This window comes from Rhea americana, unplaced genomic scaffold (assembly GCF_003343005.1).
Source record: "Rhea americana isolate MKP2758 unplaced genomic scaffold, rheAme1 scaffold_261, whole genome shotgun sequence".
In the NCBI taxonomy this organism is placed as follows: Eukaryota; Metazoa; Chordata; class Aves; order Rheiformes; family Rheidae; genus Rhea; species Rhea americana.
The window spans coordinates 534,405-551,928 of record NW_028186381.1 but is presented as its reverse complement, the minus strand read 5'-3'; the positions used below and the strand labels follow the sequence as shown (position 1 = coordinate 551,928).

General features: G+C 50.7%; 2 protein-coding genes across 2 annotated transcripts in view; one reads left to right on the top strand and one right to left on the bottom strand.

Moving 5' to 3' along the window:
- Positions 1-3,890, top strand: part of LZTR1 (leucine zipper like post translational regulator 1) — a 37,944-nt gene extending 34,054 nt beyond the window's left edge. Inside the window, exons 19-20 of the mRNA XM_085307675.1 lie at positions 484-564; positions 3,076-3,890. Of these exons, the coding sequence (XP_085163801.1) occupies positions 484-564; positions 3,076-3,192 (198 nt within the window). The 3' untranslated portion in view covers positions 3,193-3,890. The remainder of the gene's footprint in view (positions 1-483; positions 565-3,075) is intronic.
- A 2,473-nt stretch (positions 3,891-6,363) lies between these two features.
- RNPEP (arginyl aminopeptidase) lies at positions 6,364-17,524 on the bottom strand (the record flags this gene model as incomplete). Its single annotated transcript, XM_085307708.1, has 11 exons — positions 6,364-6,671; positions 7,134-7,276; positions 7,904-8,128; positions 8,998-9,106; positions 9,597-9,709; positions 10,343-10,456; positions 11,310-11,545; positions 11,671-11,787; positions 12,747-12,898; positions 15,384-15,524; positions 17,306-17,524. Coding segments are annotated over 11 exons (1,734 nt in total), but the record flags the coding sequence as incomplete, so codon positions are not given.

The following is a 17,524-nucleotide window of genomic DNA, read 5'->3' as shown; positions in this document are numbered from 1 at the left end:
CAGAGGTCTTTGAATGTATTGGAATTAGGGCCACATTTGTACAGGAGAGCATGAAAAATATAATAATATTGGAACACATTGTAAAACTGTAAAGCCTCTCCTCTTCCTAAATTATGCCTGCCTGCTGCCTGTGCAGTTCTGCAGGTGACTAATGTGTACCTGTCATATCAAGAAAGTGCTCCGATGTGGTCATCTGATAGGATAGCTCTTAAGAGTTAGTTCCTTGAACAAATCGCTTTCCGCTTCATCGTATCCCTTGTTGTGGTCCCCCAGTGCCAGTTCACTGAATCGCTACCAAAGTGACATTCAGGGAGACTGTGCAAACCTTCCTAGTGGTGTTGGCCCTGAATGGGTCATGCATATGGGGGAATGCAGCCTGCAGCAGCCTTGTTTCCGTACTTTCTGCATGGTCGTAGTGTACCATGTACTGTTCATTCGAGCAACAGAGAAGGCAAATTGCATCTTGATTTGCTTTCGCTGTAGATTTTGGAGGCAGCTGACAAGACGCAAGCCCTGGACATGAAGAGGCACTGCCTGCACATCATCGTTCACCAGTTCACCAAGGTTGGTTGCATCTTTTCTGGGGCTCTTGAGACCTGCTGTCCTCTGTCACTCCGGTGGTTAAAGACACTTTAATGTGGGGATCCATTTCTTTTTCTCCTGTGAGACAGCTGAAGCTGGCTGGGTTTCACTGACACGCACTGACAAATCTGCTGGGCATGCTTTTTCATACTAAAAAATAAGTAATAGAACAGCCTGATTTGGAGATGTGAAGTCCTACCAAAACAGAAGTTATCTAGAATTACTTCAATTTCCAGTTCTTCCTCAGCTCTTAGCTTTGTGCCATGCCATTGCTAGGATCTCATGTGTATGACAAGATCAGTTTGCCATGTATCCAATGCACAAATCTGTCTCTCTCTCTCTCTCTCTCTCTCTCTCTCTCTCTCTCTCTTACTAGCAGTTACAAGTGTGCTGTCTGCATTCCTGCTGAAGCATTCTCCCTGTCATAGAGATTATATTGTCCTGTGCTCATAAGGCAGATTACCATCCTGGGCTTTCTGTAGTTTCCATGTTTGTGACACACAGGATGATGCATTAGTCATAGAAAAGGTCAAGAGCCTGATGTACTGATACTCCTGTCCTCACTCAAGAGAATATGGGTATTGTCATTTAGTTGTATCATACGAGATATGATCCCTCCATGAGATCTTCCCAGCATGTCATCAGTTTGTTGTAGACAATTAGCATTGTTACACTGGTAGATAAATCATAGAGACTAGGAACTGGGATTTCTGGATGCTACAGCTTTATTGATAGTGATTTCCTGGTTAGTATTTGAGTAGCTTGCCATCATCTGTATATTTAATCTCTCAGTCCTCTCATTTCTGCCTATGGAGAAGGAAAGCACCATTAGGTCCAGTTTGTACCTAGAGATGAGATACTCAGAGGGAGGTATTCAGGCTCCTTACTGAATGCCAAAGTTGCCCAAGGTGACGCATTTCACATTCAGAAATCACTAAAAATGCAGAAAAAGTTTTGAGAGTGGAGCCAGCGTTCAGCAGCCCCGTGCCCAATGGAAGGTCCTCAGCACTAGCTTACAGCCCCCCAGCTTCATCTTACTTGTTTTCTTCTGGCCTTGTGAGTCTTGCAGAGTGGCCCAGCTTCAGCATAGGCTGGAGAATSATCCCACTGCAGGTTACAGAGTAGCCTGGTCACTGGGACATCTCCTGGGGTGTGAGATCAGCGCTCTTTAGTCCCCGAGAGCTGAAATGTCATGGTCTCAACATCCCACTGGAGGCCCACAAGCAGGTTCGAATGATTCTCACCAAAATGTTTGTTGGGAGAATAAACATCACAGCACTTCAGGGAAAAAAAAAAAAGATTTGAATGGAGAGTGTTACCAATTGTGCTCATTTTTACTAACCAGGCTCTGTGGAAACTTTTTGAATTTGAAATGGTTGACTGTTAGAACAGCTTTTGTCAAAATGTGGCTGGGAGACTGTCAAGCAGATGTGCAAGAAATCTTAGTTACGCAATGTTATGTTTGGCCTGAGAGGCTTTGATGTGTGATTTTTGGCCCGGCACTGTGTGGCTGCGTGTGCATCGTTGGGCTGGAACGCTTGCCACTTTTTCAACTTATTAATGCTGTTCTCTATTGAGAAAATTAAAATTTTCCCGCAGAAAGAACATTTAAAGGACTGTTCAAAGACGTTCAGTAGTTTGGGCAACACTGTATTTAGGCTCTTGTGTGTCTGTGTTGTGCAAATGCCCTAATAAAATTTCTCCTGTTAAGTGTTTGCTTGTATTCTGACACCGGCCCCTGTTGTTGCATATGGTCCTGTTCTGTTGCTGTGTAGTGTGTGCCTCTGAGAGCAGATGCCTCCCACCYGCATTAAGGGGATCCCTTTCTTTCTCAGTCCTTGTGGCCCCTTATTTTGGGCATATTCAAGCATATATCTTGAGCTTTTTTTTTTTTTTTTTTTTGAAAGCAACCTCAGCAGTTTCCTTCCTGGCTTTCAAAAGATGTTCAGAATATCTTTATCATAGTCAAGTTTCTTTGAGTGAGGTTATATCTTTTATTAGATCAGTTGGGCTGGAAAAGCAGAGAAGTTTTTAGGCAGAGTTCTCCTTCAGGCCTTCACATAGATATTAACCACAGGTAATAACTTTAGAAGGAGGAAGAATAATGGCTTGTTTTTATAAAGATGTGGGGGAAAAAAAGGAATGTACAGACCACCTTTCCAGATAAGAGTTGACACTGACTTAGTTGACCAGATTAAGAGCGTGAATTTTATTGTAAATTCTCCTATATCTGATGTGGCAAAAGTTTGTGTTGACTAATACTCCAGTGACTTGCTCTGACTGTGGGAAGCATACAGRCAAAGCCACCACGGAGGTTGGAACACAAGTGCAGGAAGTCATGACTCAACTGTGGTGAAGAGCCCCTGCACAGCACGCCCGTGTCCTTTGCGTCCCACGTGGGGTGGTAGGGTAAAACTGTGATATGTAAGCTACGGTTTGGGGAGGGTTTTAATTTCCTTGTGTTTTTCTGTTTTGTTTTTCTTTTCCTTGAAGGTCTCCAAGTTGCCAAATCTTCGCTCCCTAAGTCAGCCACTCCTCCTTGACATCATAGAATCGTTAGCTAATCACATATCAGACAAGCAGTGTGCGGAACTGGGCTCAGACATATGATGTGCTTTGGTAATCCAAATATTTCGTTCATTCCTCAAAAAACAAGCTAGCACTTTACAGCTGACTCTCTCCATTTTTACCATTCTGTGCTGAGCTGCTCAGAGCGCTGACGCAGTATAGCAGACGGCCAGGAAGAGYGTGGACAGCTGACTGTTACTCTCCTGTGGTTTTGCGTGGTTTGTGCCTCTGTGGAGCAGGTTTTGGTCTCTGATATACAAATGCAAAATCGAAACCGTTAAGGGGATGAATTTATTCCACCTGGTTTTGAGGGTAACTAAATCCAAAATCAAGCCCGTAATTACTTCTGTGCTGTAAAATAAAGAAGTCATAAATGAGTCATTAATGTTTTGAAACAATATTTAAACTATATTATTTAAAGAACTTCAGCTGAAACAGCCAGGGGCTATAAGTTGAGATCAGATACAACCACACGGGATGTAGAAGGCATGGTGTTAGCAGGCTGACTGATGGACCAGAATACAGTGGCTTGTCAGAGACTGACTCTCCATGGCGTGGATTAAAAGATAAGCCCTTTTGCAGCTGCCTCGGTGAGCTGCAGCAAGTCCAGACCTCTGCAGCAGATCAAACTAGAAGATGACAGAGGTCCTTTCTGACCGTAAAATCTATTAATCCTGTCTCGTTAAGCCTTTCTTAATCAATGTATTAATAAACAGTTAACATCATCTCCTTGCATTACACTATTGACTTGACCTCAATTTTTTCAAAAATTAAGCAAAAAAGAACTCCTAGCTTCAAGGTTACTGTTAAAAATAAGTATCTGTGCCACATCTTGTTACTCATTTTGCACTAAAGCATCTCTGTTAGTTGTTGCAGGAAGGTGACTGGAGGCAGAGGCCCCTTCCCAGGCAGCTCAGGAGCAGCTGCTGCTCTGTTCCTGTTGCAGTTCCTCAGCCCCTCGTCGGACGCTTCCTGCACTTCCTAAGGGAGAGAGTAGCTTTAGTTTTCCCTCTCTGCTGAATTTTGCAGCTTGGTGGGGGAGCACAGGTCAGCTGGCGTTGGTTAGATGTGTGCCCAGAACAGAACTGCTCCCCTGCCCTGACGAGAGTACCTGGGACAGCCTGGAAGCAGGAGGGGAGTGATAGAGATGTTGAGAATCAAAATCTTGTCCTGCCTCAAGTCACGCCAGCTTGCAGCATTCCTCGGACCATGGAGGTGAACACCTACTGCCCGGTCCTTGTCCATCCAATGGGACAGGGAGAGAAGGCAGTACAGCAGGTGAAGTCTCTGGCCATATGCATTAGCAGGAGCTGGCATCCAGTGGTGCAAAAGATCTTCACTAGATGGGTTTTCTGTTCCTTTTTTGCTGCCTGAGAAGCGCGTGTGAAGGAGAAGACAGCCCAGAGGTTATACTACTGTCTGCTTGGTTTCTTGAAATAACAGAGTTGGAGTGGTTGAAGAGCCCTCCTGGGCACAGCAGCTGCCTGTCCCCTGTGTTTCTAYCCTCGCAGCCGTGATTTTTATTTCAGGACCGTAAATTGTTCCTGGTGCAGTGCCAGCTGTGAGCTCCTGTTCTGCAGCCTGTAGYGCTACCACTACATGTACGTGGTTGCGGTAGGCCAAGAGGGGCGTTACCATCTCACCATRCAACGGAAAAGGTCATTTTGCTTAATCCAAGGGAAATACTGCATGGACCACTCAGTCTGACTCCCAGGTGATGGTTTGTACAGGTGAGCCAGATCAGAGGTGGCAATTGCATCTCAGAGCCAAGGACTCATCTCAGCCTGTGGGATTGTTCCTAAATGCCTCACAGGTAATGAAGTCTCTTGTCAGAGGTCACATTAGTTATATGGGTGGTATACCTTTTCCTTGGGAAACCAGAAGATCTGCAAATGAAGAAGGGCTTATGCTACAATTTACAATAATACTGAAAGTTACTTTCAGTAATGCCAACTCCACTGAAGGACACCCGCTTTCTGAATATGCAGCGGCTGGTTCCAGCAGTACGAACCAGCTAATTTCAATTATGCCCTATGCAGCCCCTTTGACTCCATTTCCTCAGACTAGCTGAGGGGTTTAGAGTTTATTTCTGAGCTCCTCAGCAATGAAATGCRCAGACTCGGCATTGCTTGAGGTGGGGCACTGTAGGCACCTTTGTTTTGGAGGTGGGGTTTGGCTTTGTCCAAGCAAATGCTCAAGTGCTCAGCCAGCCTTGCATTGCATCTGTGGGTTTCATTGTATGAAAAATTGCAGTCAGGGAAGCTGTTAGGTTGGCCATCTGATCTGGCTCTGGGCTGTTCTTACACAGGGATACATGAAGAAACACACTTCAAAAAGAGGAGCGGATGTGTGTGCAAGGCTGACCCTGCATTTGGAAGCGCAGTATGATCTGCCACGGGTCTCGGTGCAGTTTAGCCCTGCTGGGCTGCAGCCTGCATCTGGGATTCGTGTCRCTTGGGCTGAGGCAAATGAGGTAGGGGAACTGCCTGAGCTGGTAGTGGATTTGGTTCCAGGGAACGTGCTCTTGTTGTTACATTTGTAAGATGTTCCATTCTAGGAATGTGYGCCAGTTGTTATAGTTTGATAAGGAATAAATAATAGCATAGYTGTCTAGCTTCTTCCGTGTCCTGAACATGCCCAAAACTACAGTCTCTTCCCTATGTAGGCCATACCGACTCTTTAAAGCCCTCAAATCATGTTTGGCGTGTATCATCACCCAAAGCTTATTGGCATTGGCCCAGCAAAATGCAAAGAGATGGTCCTAGATAAGCGTAGGGTACTATATAGGGAGACGTTAATACTGTCAGTTTGAGTAGATTTCTGGCTGTGTAGGTTGCTGTTTGAGCATGGATGTGACAGCTCACTGGTGCACAGAGCTAGTTTCCTGCTTAAATACTTCTCTGAGAAAGCTGATTAGRCTGCGCACAGATAGATATCCCCACATCCATTTCAGTCAGGAGTTGGCCTAGGAGGACTCGCCTGACTCAGCTGCTCCAGGCCCGAAGCCAACTGCCAACTGCTGTGTCTACAAGGGTGAAAGCAAGTATCAGGCTGATGCCTCCAGTGTGCAAAGACCAGGGGAAGGCTCCAGGAGTCTGTGCTTGCTGGGACTTTGGTCCCTCTGGGGCTTGGGGCTGGTTCCTCGCTGGGAGGAGCAGCCCTTCATGCTGAAGATGCACACGAAGCCCAAGGAATAGGAAAAGCGCTAAGAGAAACAGTACAAATTACAAACTTTAATATGGAAATGTGTGCAATGAGTGCGAGATTTCTGAGGTTCTGCCCCCAGGAGAGCTCCATAGCACAGCTCTGACAGAAAAGGCTCCACAGAGGGAGTCGCGCCAAGGGTGCAGCAGTCACTAATTCTCTGCCACCTCCAAGCCCAGGATCTTCTTGACATAGTTCTGGACATTGATGTGGAGCTGGGGGGCTGTAGCTGAGAAGGTCTCCATGGCCAGGGCCCGGGCTGACTCTGACCCACTCCACATGGCGCGGTAGATGGGCAGAGTGTACTTCTGCTTCCCCTGTGAGACACAGTGAAGGTTAGATGTGAGTCTCCTCCCCAGCGTTCCAGCTGGGTAATGCCCTTGGGACCATAGCACAGCACCCCACTGCTGTCTCCAGGTAGCCCAGCTCCTGCTGGCCCTTCACAGCTACCCCTGCCATGGCAGCTGGGTGTGGAAAGCAAGTACTAGAGGTTGGTGTGGGGCAGAGGGGGTAGAGCTTGCTGTGGGGCTCTATGTTGCCCTCCAGGCAATGGCAACTCCACCATCACTCACTCTCCACCAGGCTGAGAGCACGGGAACAAGCCAGTACAAACAGCCTGAGGCAGCCTCTCGCATGCAGTGCATGGAGCATGGAGAAGCGAGAAAGCAGACCCATTCCCTCCCAGCCCAGAGACACCTTTGTCCACTGCCTGTCTTTCCCAAGCTGTTGTCACCCTGACTGCCACTGCTAGACACAGCCACCACTGCCCCATGACCAACCTGGCTGTGGAGGAAGTCCTTGACCTTGCTGTACTCGGACTCGTGGTTGTTCTTGAGGACAATCTGGCACCAGCGGAGCCGCAGCTCGGCATTCTGGGCTTTGGAGATCTTCGGGTACATCTTGCTCAGCCTCTCCACATTGCCTGTGAGAAAAATGGCATCAGTGCCAGCAAGCTCTGACAGGGCACTGGTGCCAACTCCCAGATCTCTGCTTAGAAAGGCCTCAGGGACCTGTGGCCCTCAGCATCCAGCCAGCCTCAGGCTCTCCTGTGCTGCCCAGCACCTTCCAGTTCTACAGCAGTGCAGGTGCTCGCTGGCTAACTSAGTGCCCCGGCCACCCCAAGCGAGGCCATGCTGGGTCTTCTGGGCCCAGGCATACCTGCAGCCTTGCAGAGCCACATGCTTGGCTTGGAAGGCCAGCATGCAGGGTGAAGTCACTCGTAGGGTGCATGGAGAGGTGAATGCAGTCTTTGGGAACATGGGAAGGTGACATCATGGCTGAGCCAGCCTGGGGACAGCAAGGCTCCCCCCGCCACTATACACATGCCCTGCGGTGGCCAGGGAAACGCTTGCCCTTGCCCTGCTGCACAGATTGAGACTTCCCAGACATGGAGTAACCTCACTGCTGGACTGCAGCAGGGACAGGCTGACTGATGAGCACCAAGGTGTCCTGGTGAAACGCTCCTATCCCCAGCCAACTAGTCGGACCAGTGAGCATTCACCCATGATGCCACTGGGTACTGAAGCCCAGAAGGTGACCTGGCCCTTACCTTCTGGCAGGGGCGATTTCTGCAGGATCTGATCCAGGAAGTAGACCAGCTGGTATGTCTTCCAGGCAGAGATGTCCACTGCTTCRATTGCCTCCATGTTCAAGCTATCGGCTGCCCAGAGTTCCGCCAGCTCATCTGCTGGCTTCATCAGCTGCTCCCCCGGTGAGAGGTCGGGCAAATAAGGGGGCCAGCCTGGCGTATTCAGCCAGCGATCAAACTCAAAGCCTGCAGTGAGGAAGGGAGGAAGAGCTGGGACCAGATTTCTGAACCCCACACCTGCAGCTACTGCCCAGACAAATGCAGCTTTCTCCAAGGACGCCCCCAGTACTAACAACCCTGCTGAAGCTGGTAATGAACAGACAGACTAACAAGGTCAGGCTCCACCTCTCCAGGACTTGGCGCTCACTTTGCACTTGTGTAGTAACAGCCCACCCCACCGCCTGTGAGAAGAGCCAGGCTCCAGTCCAGATGATAGCTTCTGCCGGGCCTGGATCTCAGTGACACCACATAGGGTAGAGCTGAAGATCATGCAGCAGCTAAGCCTGACCTCAGAGCCACTCAGTAGTGGCTTGGGTGACAACCCCGCACATCCTGGCACTAGAGACAAACTCCAGGGACAGCTCTTTGTAAAGAAACTCAAAGTGACAGCACCCGAGCACAGCGTAAGCACTGGATTTAGATGCAAAAAAAAAAATCGGACTAATCATATGAGTGACTGAGTCAGTGTTAGCCACTGGATCCTGGGCTGGCCAGATCTGCTCTGCTTCCAGTACAGTTGAGGTGTGCAGTAGGCAGCAATGTCTTAAATAAGACCCATGGAGCTGGACCAAGCATACAAAACAAACCAGCACACAGTCTCCAGCAAGGCCAGACCAGAATTAAAGGGAAGAAGAGGTCAGGGAGAGCCAGGCAGACAGAGCAACACTGATTGAGTGGTAGCTCTTCAGCATCCCCAGAATCAGGCTCAGCAGAGTGAGTTCCTCACACTTGGCTGAGACATGAGAAAGCTGAGACCCACCAGGTGCTGGTTTGCAATGTGGTGCCATGGGCCTGCTGGCCAGGAGGCCCCCCCCCCCCAGCCACCCTGTGCTGACCTGGCATGGAGTCCACGCCTTTCTTCTTCAGCTCCGGGAAGTACTCCAAGAAGAAGTCGAGGGTATCGTCTGCTGTGATGCTCTGGAACTTGAACTGGTTCACATAGGCCTGCAGGGAAAGCACAGGGAGCAATGCTGCACAAACTCACCACCTCACACCATGCCAGCCTGCGCTCGACAGCCCTCCTTCTGCTCCAGCTCACTTGGAGACCCTCCGGGCTCAGGAGAAGCTTGATGAAGCTACTTCATTTCCATGCCCTGCCCACACTGGTCTCCATTCCCCCCTCAGGGAACTCCCTAGCCCCTGCATCCTGTTGGGAAGTCTCCAAACTCCACCACCATCTGTTGCCAGTGCATGCTGAGCTCACCCCTAATCTCAATCCTCACTGAGCATCCCTGTTTCCCAYGTTCTGTTCCTCTCATCAGCCACCCTGTTCAGCCTCCTTTCTTCCTGAGGGTCCCGTTGCCTCCTTGTTCCTCTGCAGAGTTTTGCATTACTTGGCACCTCCACCAGCCCCAGTTTACCGTCAGCACGCTGGCAGAAGCTTCTGTGCCAGGCACAGCAGATCTCCCTCAATGCACACTGCCCATGTACCTACCTGGAGGAAGGCATCGAACTTGCTTTGGTCCCCCACGAGGTGTGCCAAGTAGCTCACAAAGCAGTACCCCTTCTCATAGGGAGTTTCATTGTACGTGTCATCGGGGTTGACACCTGGCAGGCCAAAAAGACAGACACTTTGAGAGAAAAATCTGCCATTCTGCAAGACAAACAGCCCTTGCACTGAGACTTCCACTTCCTGTACACCAGAKGCAAGGACCCTCTGAGAGGGACCAAAGAAGAAATGAAAGCTCTTCTGCAAGAGCGACCTCGCTGATTCCAATGCCATCCCATGGGCCTCCCCCTGAAACATATTTAGGCATCTGCAGAGCACAGCCTTTCAGGTGTTCAGCACTCCACAGCAGTCAGCAGCTTCCACAAGAGGGTGCTTAAAGAGACCAGGAAACTTATTTTGTTCATTGGCAACATCACAGTGTACAAACTGGGCACTACGAGTAGGAGAGGAATGTCTCCAGCCCTCTCCCATCAAATTCCAGGAAACAGGAAGCTAGAATGCCCAGAGCAGCAAGATGATGGCAGGCTATCGGTGTGCAGAGCACAGCCCTGTCACACCGCTCCCAGAGTTATCACTGTGCTCAGTTCCCACAACCACAGCTGGTTTTATTCCAAGACATTAGCTCTCTGAAACACACCAGCGGTAGGACCTTCCCTCAACACGTGTCATGACAGTCTGTCTGCCCCTGCACCATCAGGTCAGGTGTCAGAGGACAGGGACACCCCACAAACCTGGCTCGATTATCACCCGGAGCTTGTTTAGCGGATGATTCTCTCCGGTATTGTCCATGTGCTGGCGCAGCAGGGCCCTTCCCGTTGCAGCCTCCAGGCAAGTGTATGCAGAACCTGGGCAAAGACAAGCAGAAGGCACTTGGAGACCCCAAGGCACTTTATGTTGGCATCTGCCTTGGTGTCTGCCTTGGGCTCGTAAGAAAATGGAACAGGTGCTGCTACAGGAGTGAAAAAGCACTAATTTATTACTAGCTTGAAACACAGGAAACAGCAGTTGCTGGGCCAGTTCCTCCCATCATTGAACAACAGGACAGGAATAACAGGCATTTATTTGGAGCTGTAGAGAGGCACAGCAAACCAGTCCTTGGTTAGCAAGATTTTAGAGCCACCAGTTACACTGACAGGTGAATTCACAGAATCACAGAATGGTTGAGGTTGGAAGGGACCTCTGGAGATCATCTAGTCCAAATGCCCTGCTCAAGCAGGGTCACCTACAGCATGTTAAACAGGACCATGTCCAGGCACATTTTGACTCAATAGATAGCCCTGAGTAGTGTCTGTTAGATGTGACCCCTGTGTCCATCTCTGGACTCCTGGTATTGGCTCCTGTAGTCAGCTGGGAGAACAAAAGAAATGCGGTAAGACTGGGTAAAAATCACTGCTCCCCTGCCCAGCAGGGCTCCACCTCCCTCCTAACAGGGATGTTGTGGCTCCACCCATTCCTCTGAGAGGAGGTTGTTTTGTCATTAAAAACAAKAAACCCCAGGTGCCCTGCAGACTGCTACTCTTCTGACTTTTAGTACGTATGGCCCCAGGTTTAGCGCTAAGAAGGATGTGCTGAGCAGCAGAACATGGATCCCGAAAGCGTGCTGTCCAGGGGGACAACAGAGCTCTACCCACAACAGCAAGACCATACACAGGGACTCCGTGCTCTGCGTCAGGACAGAGGCCAGGCAAGGCCACGCACCGTAGACCTCAGTGGAAATCCGCCTCTGTGCATACATGGTGAAGCCCTCGTTCAGCCAGAACTCGCCCCATGTGGCATTAGTGACCAGGTTGCCAAACCAGCTGTGAGAGATCTCRTGGATGATGACATCCACCAGGGAACGGTCCCCGGCCAGCAGGCAGGGCGTCACAAAGGTGATGCAGGGGTTCTCCATCCCACCAAAGGGGAACGAGGGCGGCATGAACAGGATGTCGTACCTGGCAGGGAAGAGCAGATGGCTTGGTACAGACCCACTTCTTCCTGCAGATATGGCCCAGAGACTGAGGGACGCTCCCTCCCCAGCCCCAAAGGAACAAGACTTATCAAGAACAAGAAGCCATACCTGCCCCAAACATAGGGTCCAAAAAGCTTCTCTCCAACTGCCAGGAACTCCTCAATCACCCCATCATATTCCTTCTTAGCAGCCTCGATCAGGCAAGGCTCAGCCCAGACTCGGCTCCTGCGGAGACCAACAGAGCTCACACCTCGCAAAGGAAGGGAATCTGTACAGACCCCAGGGAGGAGTAGCAGCTTAGGGGCAATATTTGGTCCCATTGACCAACATCACTCTGCCAGGGAAACCTCTGGAGAATAGAGCAGTGTGCATCTGCATYTCCTCGCCATGCCCTTATCAGCACATTGCATCACCATCAGCAGAAGGCAGCTGGGAGCACTCTGCAGTCCCAGAGGACCCAATCTGTCAAACACCTTGTAGGGGAGAGACCACAAGTCAGAGTCGTTCTGCAACTGATGTGTTTGGTCAAGTGTGGAAAGAGGAAGTTTTAATCATTAGTTGACTTTTACCCTATTGCTTCATCAGGCAATAATTGCAAGTTTATTCCACTACAAAATAAAAGCCTGGTGATAGATGAATCTAATGAGACAGTACAACTGCTGTAATTTCTTTCCTTGTCTGAACATCAAGGGTCTTTTACATAGTCACCAAAATGGCCAGGAACCCYGAATAAACCAACTGACCTTGGGAAGAGATTGTGGACTGTCCTTGAACAGACACATGCTGCTTTCATTCACGTGCCCAAGAAAGAAACGAGCACTTCCAGGGACTCACTCAAGGGAGAACAGAATTGAGCACAAAGATTCCCGCAGCGCTGATCTGAGACTCCTCYGCACTCTTAAGAGCAAAGAACACACTCACCCAGGCAGAGCTCATGGTCTGGTAACACACTGCTCAGCACCACAGATGCAGCAGGCAGGAAGACTGACTGGTTTACACTTACTGTCAGCATCCTGATAGGCCTGTCTATTCCAGGCGAGCTCACAAGTGCAGGGAGAGGCAGGCAGCACACAGCTGCCATGGGACAGCACAGAGCACAGGAGACCATGTAGTTTCACCATCATTCACAAGGCAGTAGCTCCTACAACCAGGACTCAACACTCATCTCTTCTACAGCTACTTACCTTGGGCCGACTTCAGCAGAAACAATGTCCCCAACAGCCAGAGCGATCAGGTAGGAGGGGATTGGCTGGGACATCTTAAAGATGAAGGTGTTATCCTTCTCCTGTTTCTCCCAGGTGGTGGCACTCATCACAGCTGTGAAACCTTCAGGGACCTAGGAATGTAGGTAAGAGTCTCTATCAGGTCCGTAATGTGCAAGGAGATTTTAGCTAACCCAACTGGGGTGGTACAGTGTGTCCTTCTGGAGCCCACTTCAGGCCAGCCAAGCTGCTTGCAAATGTTTCTTAAACATTGCAGTGTCTGGGATATAGCAAAAGTGGTCAGACCTCTCCGAGTGGCAACACAGAGGCACGGGGCATCCCCCTCCGGATTAGCACCAAACACAGCCATGTCACAGCACAGTGAATTTGTCCAGGGCCTGCCAAACCTATCTGCATGAGTTTTACTGTGCTCAGCCACCACCTGATGCCACACACACTCAAACCCTTCCATGTTACAGCCAGTCAGCCCTTCTCCGTACAGTCAGCCCACAGCTCTGACACTGCCAGATTTTAAGGGCCCGGGGTAGAGCAGTGAAGAACAGAGCATTGACTCTGGATTGCAGCTGTGTCCCCAACTCCCAGGACAGCCACAGGGGTTGGGGGCACTCAGCACTTCATTAACTCAGGCTCAAACATCTGCCTAGTATARCACAGTGAGGATGTAACACTCCAGAGTCGCTTGAGCAGTCTTATAGGGTTGGCCTTTGCCAGAGGACAAGCAAAGAGCTAGAGAATGGCTGGAATTAAAGATGTAAGATGATGAAAGGGTGAAGGATGTAAATTCTTCAGAAACTGCTTCTCGTGCCATTGCTTATGCAAGAACTTACTTTCCTAGTTTGTCAGTCCAAAGCTAACTCTGCACTTGATCCTCTAGCCTGTGCTGAGTAAGACAGATGACTTCTCTGTAGCTCTCAGTTGGGCTCGCTGGATTTTGCCTTACAAGACAGGGAAACTAAGCTGGTCTCTTCCCTTCCAAGAGCTGAGCCCCAAAAGGGTCCCAGAGAACAAGATTCCCTTCATGCAGACCATCATGTCAGAGTTTTACAGTAGCTGAACCCTGYGCTCACTCTTCAGGAGGGAGCTTTGCTGACTTGAGGGAAGAAATCAGAGCAAAAGACATAACAGACTCCCACATCACCAGCCTATGCCTTTCTGTGAGAGGTCAGCCCTGGCCTGCTGTCACACCTGAAAGCAGCATCCCTAGCCTGTGGCAGACGGGCACAACATGAACGCACGGTAACAGTCCATCTGCAGCACTGCTGATGCCACTGGGTGGCTGCACATGGAGGGGACAGACAGAAACTCCACAGCCAGACACACTACCTTATCACCAACATATCTYCCTGCTGCTCAATTACCTGCCTGCTCTCTACCATCCCACAAACCAGGAATCAGGCTTCCTGTAAGTGGCAYCTCTGCGGCAACACAAGGGACTCGCCGAGAAAGCAGGTGACCTGCCCTTATCTCATCGCAATTCCTCCAGCATAGAGAAGACAGCCGAGCAGGCAGGCTGAGAGTAAACGCTGCAGAGAACACACCAAGCGGCAAACAGCTGAGACTCATCAGCTTCTTTCTGTCGTGATCAAAAGACAGGAGGAATATTTTTGAGGTACCTTCTCCCCCTTCCCCTAAAAAAAGAAAGTAGTTGTCCACACTAGGAGATCCACAGCAACTCTGAATGAATGAAACCGTTACCCCTTGAGAGGCATTGCATGAAATCCCAGAACCCCAATGGGAAGAGAAATCAGGATTTCTGTTTATGTTAAACAGCACCTGAGGACCAACAACTGGTTCTCAGTTTCCACATCATTAGTCAGTGACTCTCAGGGGTCTGGAAGCCTGGCATCGCCCTACAAATCCATCAGGACATGGCATCTCCCTGTGTCACCATCCTCAGTTACTAAAGCCGTACCTGAGCTTCAGCTCAGAACCTAGATCTTCAAAGTCATCCTCAAGCTTCTCCACGTGCCAAAAATAAAAAAGCATCCTGCTACCTCTGAGGTAAAACTGGGTTTGCTGTCACGGTTATTTAGAAAACACATGCATCAATATGAGGAGACCAGGCAGAAGTTTAAAACCAACCATGTTAATTCCAATTGCCAAGTGATATCTTTGGTTCAAGTACCAAACATTTCAGCAACCTCCCACGCTGAAGCAAAAAACTTTCAATGCAWCACCCTGCATGCCTTGCGTGTGCATCCTCTTTCCAGTGATTACACAAACCAGCATCCATCACACATAGTTGGGAAGGATGGGGGAATCGGGAGAGAAGCTTTTCATCCACTTATCTTTAAAAACAGAATCAAACCCAAATATTTTCTAGTGTCTTCTTCGCTTGGGGCCCTTAGCAGAGTATCGTTTCAAGTATGTGGCCATAACTCTGTACAGGAATAAAGGTCTGGGCAGTGTCTTTGAATCAAGAAGCAACACCCAAACGTTTCAGTGTGTCCAGTGTGTACTGTGACAGACCTGGCAGCTTCCTGCTTTCCCTTTTAAAGATGTTAAAACCAGGACAAACTTGATGAGGTTTTTGCTCTTGACAAACTCACAGAGGTGGCTGAATTTGTACCCACATGTCTTTCTCGGGGTACTGCTTACCTTCACTGTGGCTGAATATGTACATTTAACTGCTGGAGTGTCAAAGCCAGGGAAAAAGGATCTATTCAGGACGGCCTGGCCTTGAGTGTACAAATAGGGCTTCTGCTTCCCTGCTGTCTGCTCGGGAGTGAGCCAACACACCTGACGAGAGACAAGAGACAGCTTTGTGTGAGGGTGGGAGACTTTACCTGAATCCTTGCAGAATAGGTGCTCTTTGCTGCTGGAGTGTGAAAGCCAGGGAAAAAGGACCTGTTGAGCACAGGAAAGCCAGAAGTATAAAGGAAAGGCTTCTCCTTCTGGGCAGTTTGGAAAGAGTCCAGCCAGGACATCTGCAGCACAGGCAGAATAAGGAGAACAATCAATAAAGTCATATGAGACAGTGAGATTTAACTCAGTTACCAGAAGCACATATGAAAGTTGAAGGACAGCTCAATACCCAAGCTGTTTCTCTCTGGAAAAGAAACATGAATCACCTGAAAAAAACAGGGCGCGCTGCCCTCCGACAGACAACCGGGCACAAAGGCACCTTTCTCGACACTTCCCAGGTGGGCTCTGCAGATGGGACAGTCCAGGTCCCAGACAGCAGAGTCACTGTTCTAGATGAAAAAATGCCCTCGTGTTGGCAGAAAATGCCTAACCCCAGAGTTATGCCGCTCTAGCTCCGCTGGCGTATTTCAACCAGAGCCGCCTGATTTTTCCTGGAGAAATTCACCTTGCTAACTTACAGGCAACTTTGGACTGATGAAGCCTGCCCTTTGGAGAACAGCCTACACCGAGGCCTTGTCTACAATAAAAAGATTGCTAGCTTAGCAATATCCACATAGAGGCCTTGGATACATGCGACTTATCGCTACTCAATAAGATATGTCAGCAAAGATTTTTTTTTTTGCATGTACAGCTGTATCAGTGCTGAGTCAGGACCAGCGCTTTTACACCAGCAGCGATAAAACTCAAACTGTGAACACAAACAGCCACAACTGGCAAGTTTTCAGCACAACGTGCAAGTGGCTGCAGCAACTATTTGAAAATCAGAGTAAGCACCAAGCCTGGAAAAAGAAGGTGTTTAGGGCTCAACTCTTGAGGTCACCTGTCTCATCAGGAAGCTCAAATTTGGAGCAGGGTGGCAAAGATCACATCTGCCTCAAAGCAGCCTGCAATCTTCAGCTCTTGTGATAAGTCACAGGACCAAATGCCAGTGGTCAAAGCGGTCAGTTGCTTCTCTAAACTGCGGGTTTAGAGGCCTGCCCCGGTTTCGGTCACGCTCCACTGGGCTTGCGCTGCCTCAGGAGTTTTGCTTCCCCTCAGAAAACGCGGCAGGAGGAAAGACACGGGAAGCACAGAGTGAAGCAGCCCTGCGCCTCTCTCCCTGCAGCCAGGGAACGGCTCCTAGCCGGCTCCCAGAGACGGACAGACGCTCCACCACCGCTCGCCCTCCCTCGACGGCGCCGCGAGACCGAACCGCTGAAACAAGACCGGGAAGGACAAGGACCGAGGCCGGGCAGCCGCCAGGACGCGCTCCGACTTGGGCCGCCCTCGAGTGCGCTCAGACACGGCCGTTGCGGGTGCCACAGCGGCGTGGCAGCGGGGTCGGAGACGGGGACCGGGACCAGCTCCGGCGCTCCCCGGAGAGAGACCGGGAAGCCCCGGCGCAAGGCTGCCACCAGCCCGGCCACTGCCCCCTCGGCCGGCTGCCCCGCCCCCGCTGCCCTCTCGCCGCTGCCCCGCCCCTCATCTGATGCCCCGCCCCCTCGGCCGCTGCCCTATCGCCTGATGCCCCGCCCCTCATCTGATGCCCCTCCCCCTTGGCCGCTGCCCCCTCGCCTGATGCCCCGCCTCCTCGACCGGTGCCTCCGCCCCGCCCCGCCCTCAGCCGCTGCCCCCCTCCGGCTCGGCCCCCGGTTCCCGCCGCCGCCGCCGCTCACCCCGGGCCCCTCGCCCGCCTCGTAGTCGACCTCGACGGCGAGGAGCTGCCCGCCGCGCAGGGGCTCGGGCAGGGCGATGTGGAGCGCGGAGCCGTAGCTGGCGAAGGGGCGGCTCTCGAAGGGCAGCGGGCGCGGGTCGGCGCCGGCGGGCGGCAGCAGCGCGGCGCGCCGCACGGCCAGGCTGGGGTGCGCGTCCAGCACCAGGGCGGCGGCGCCGTC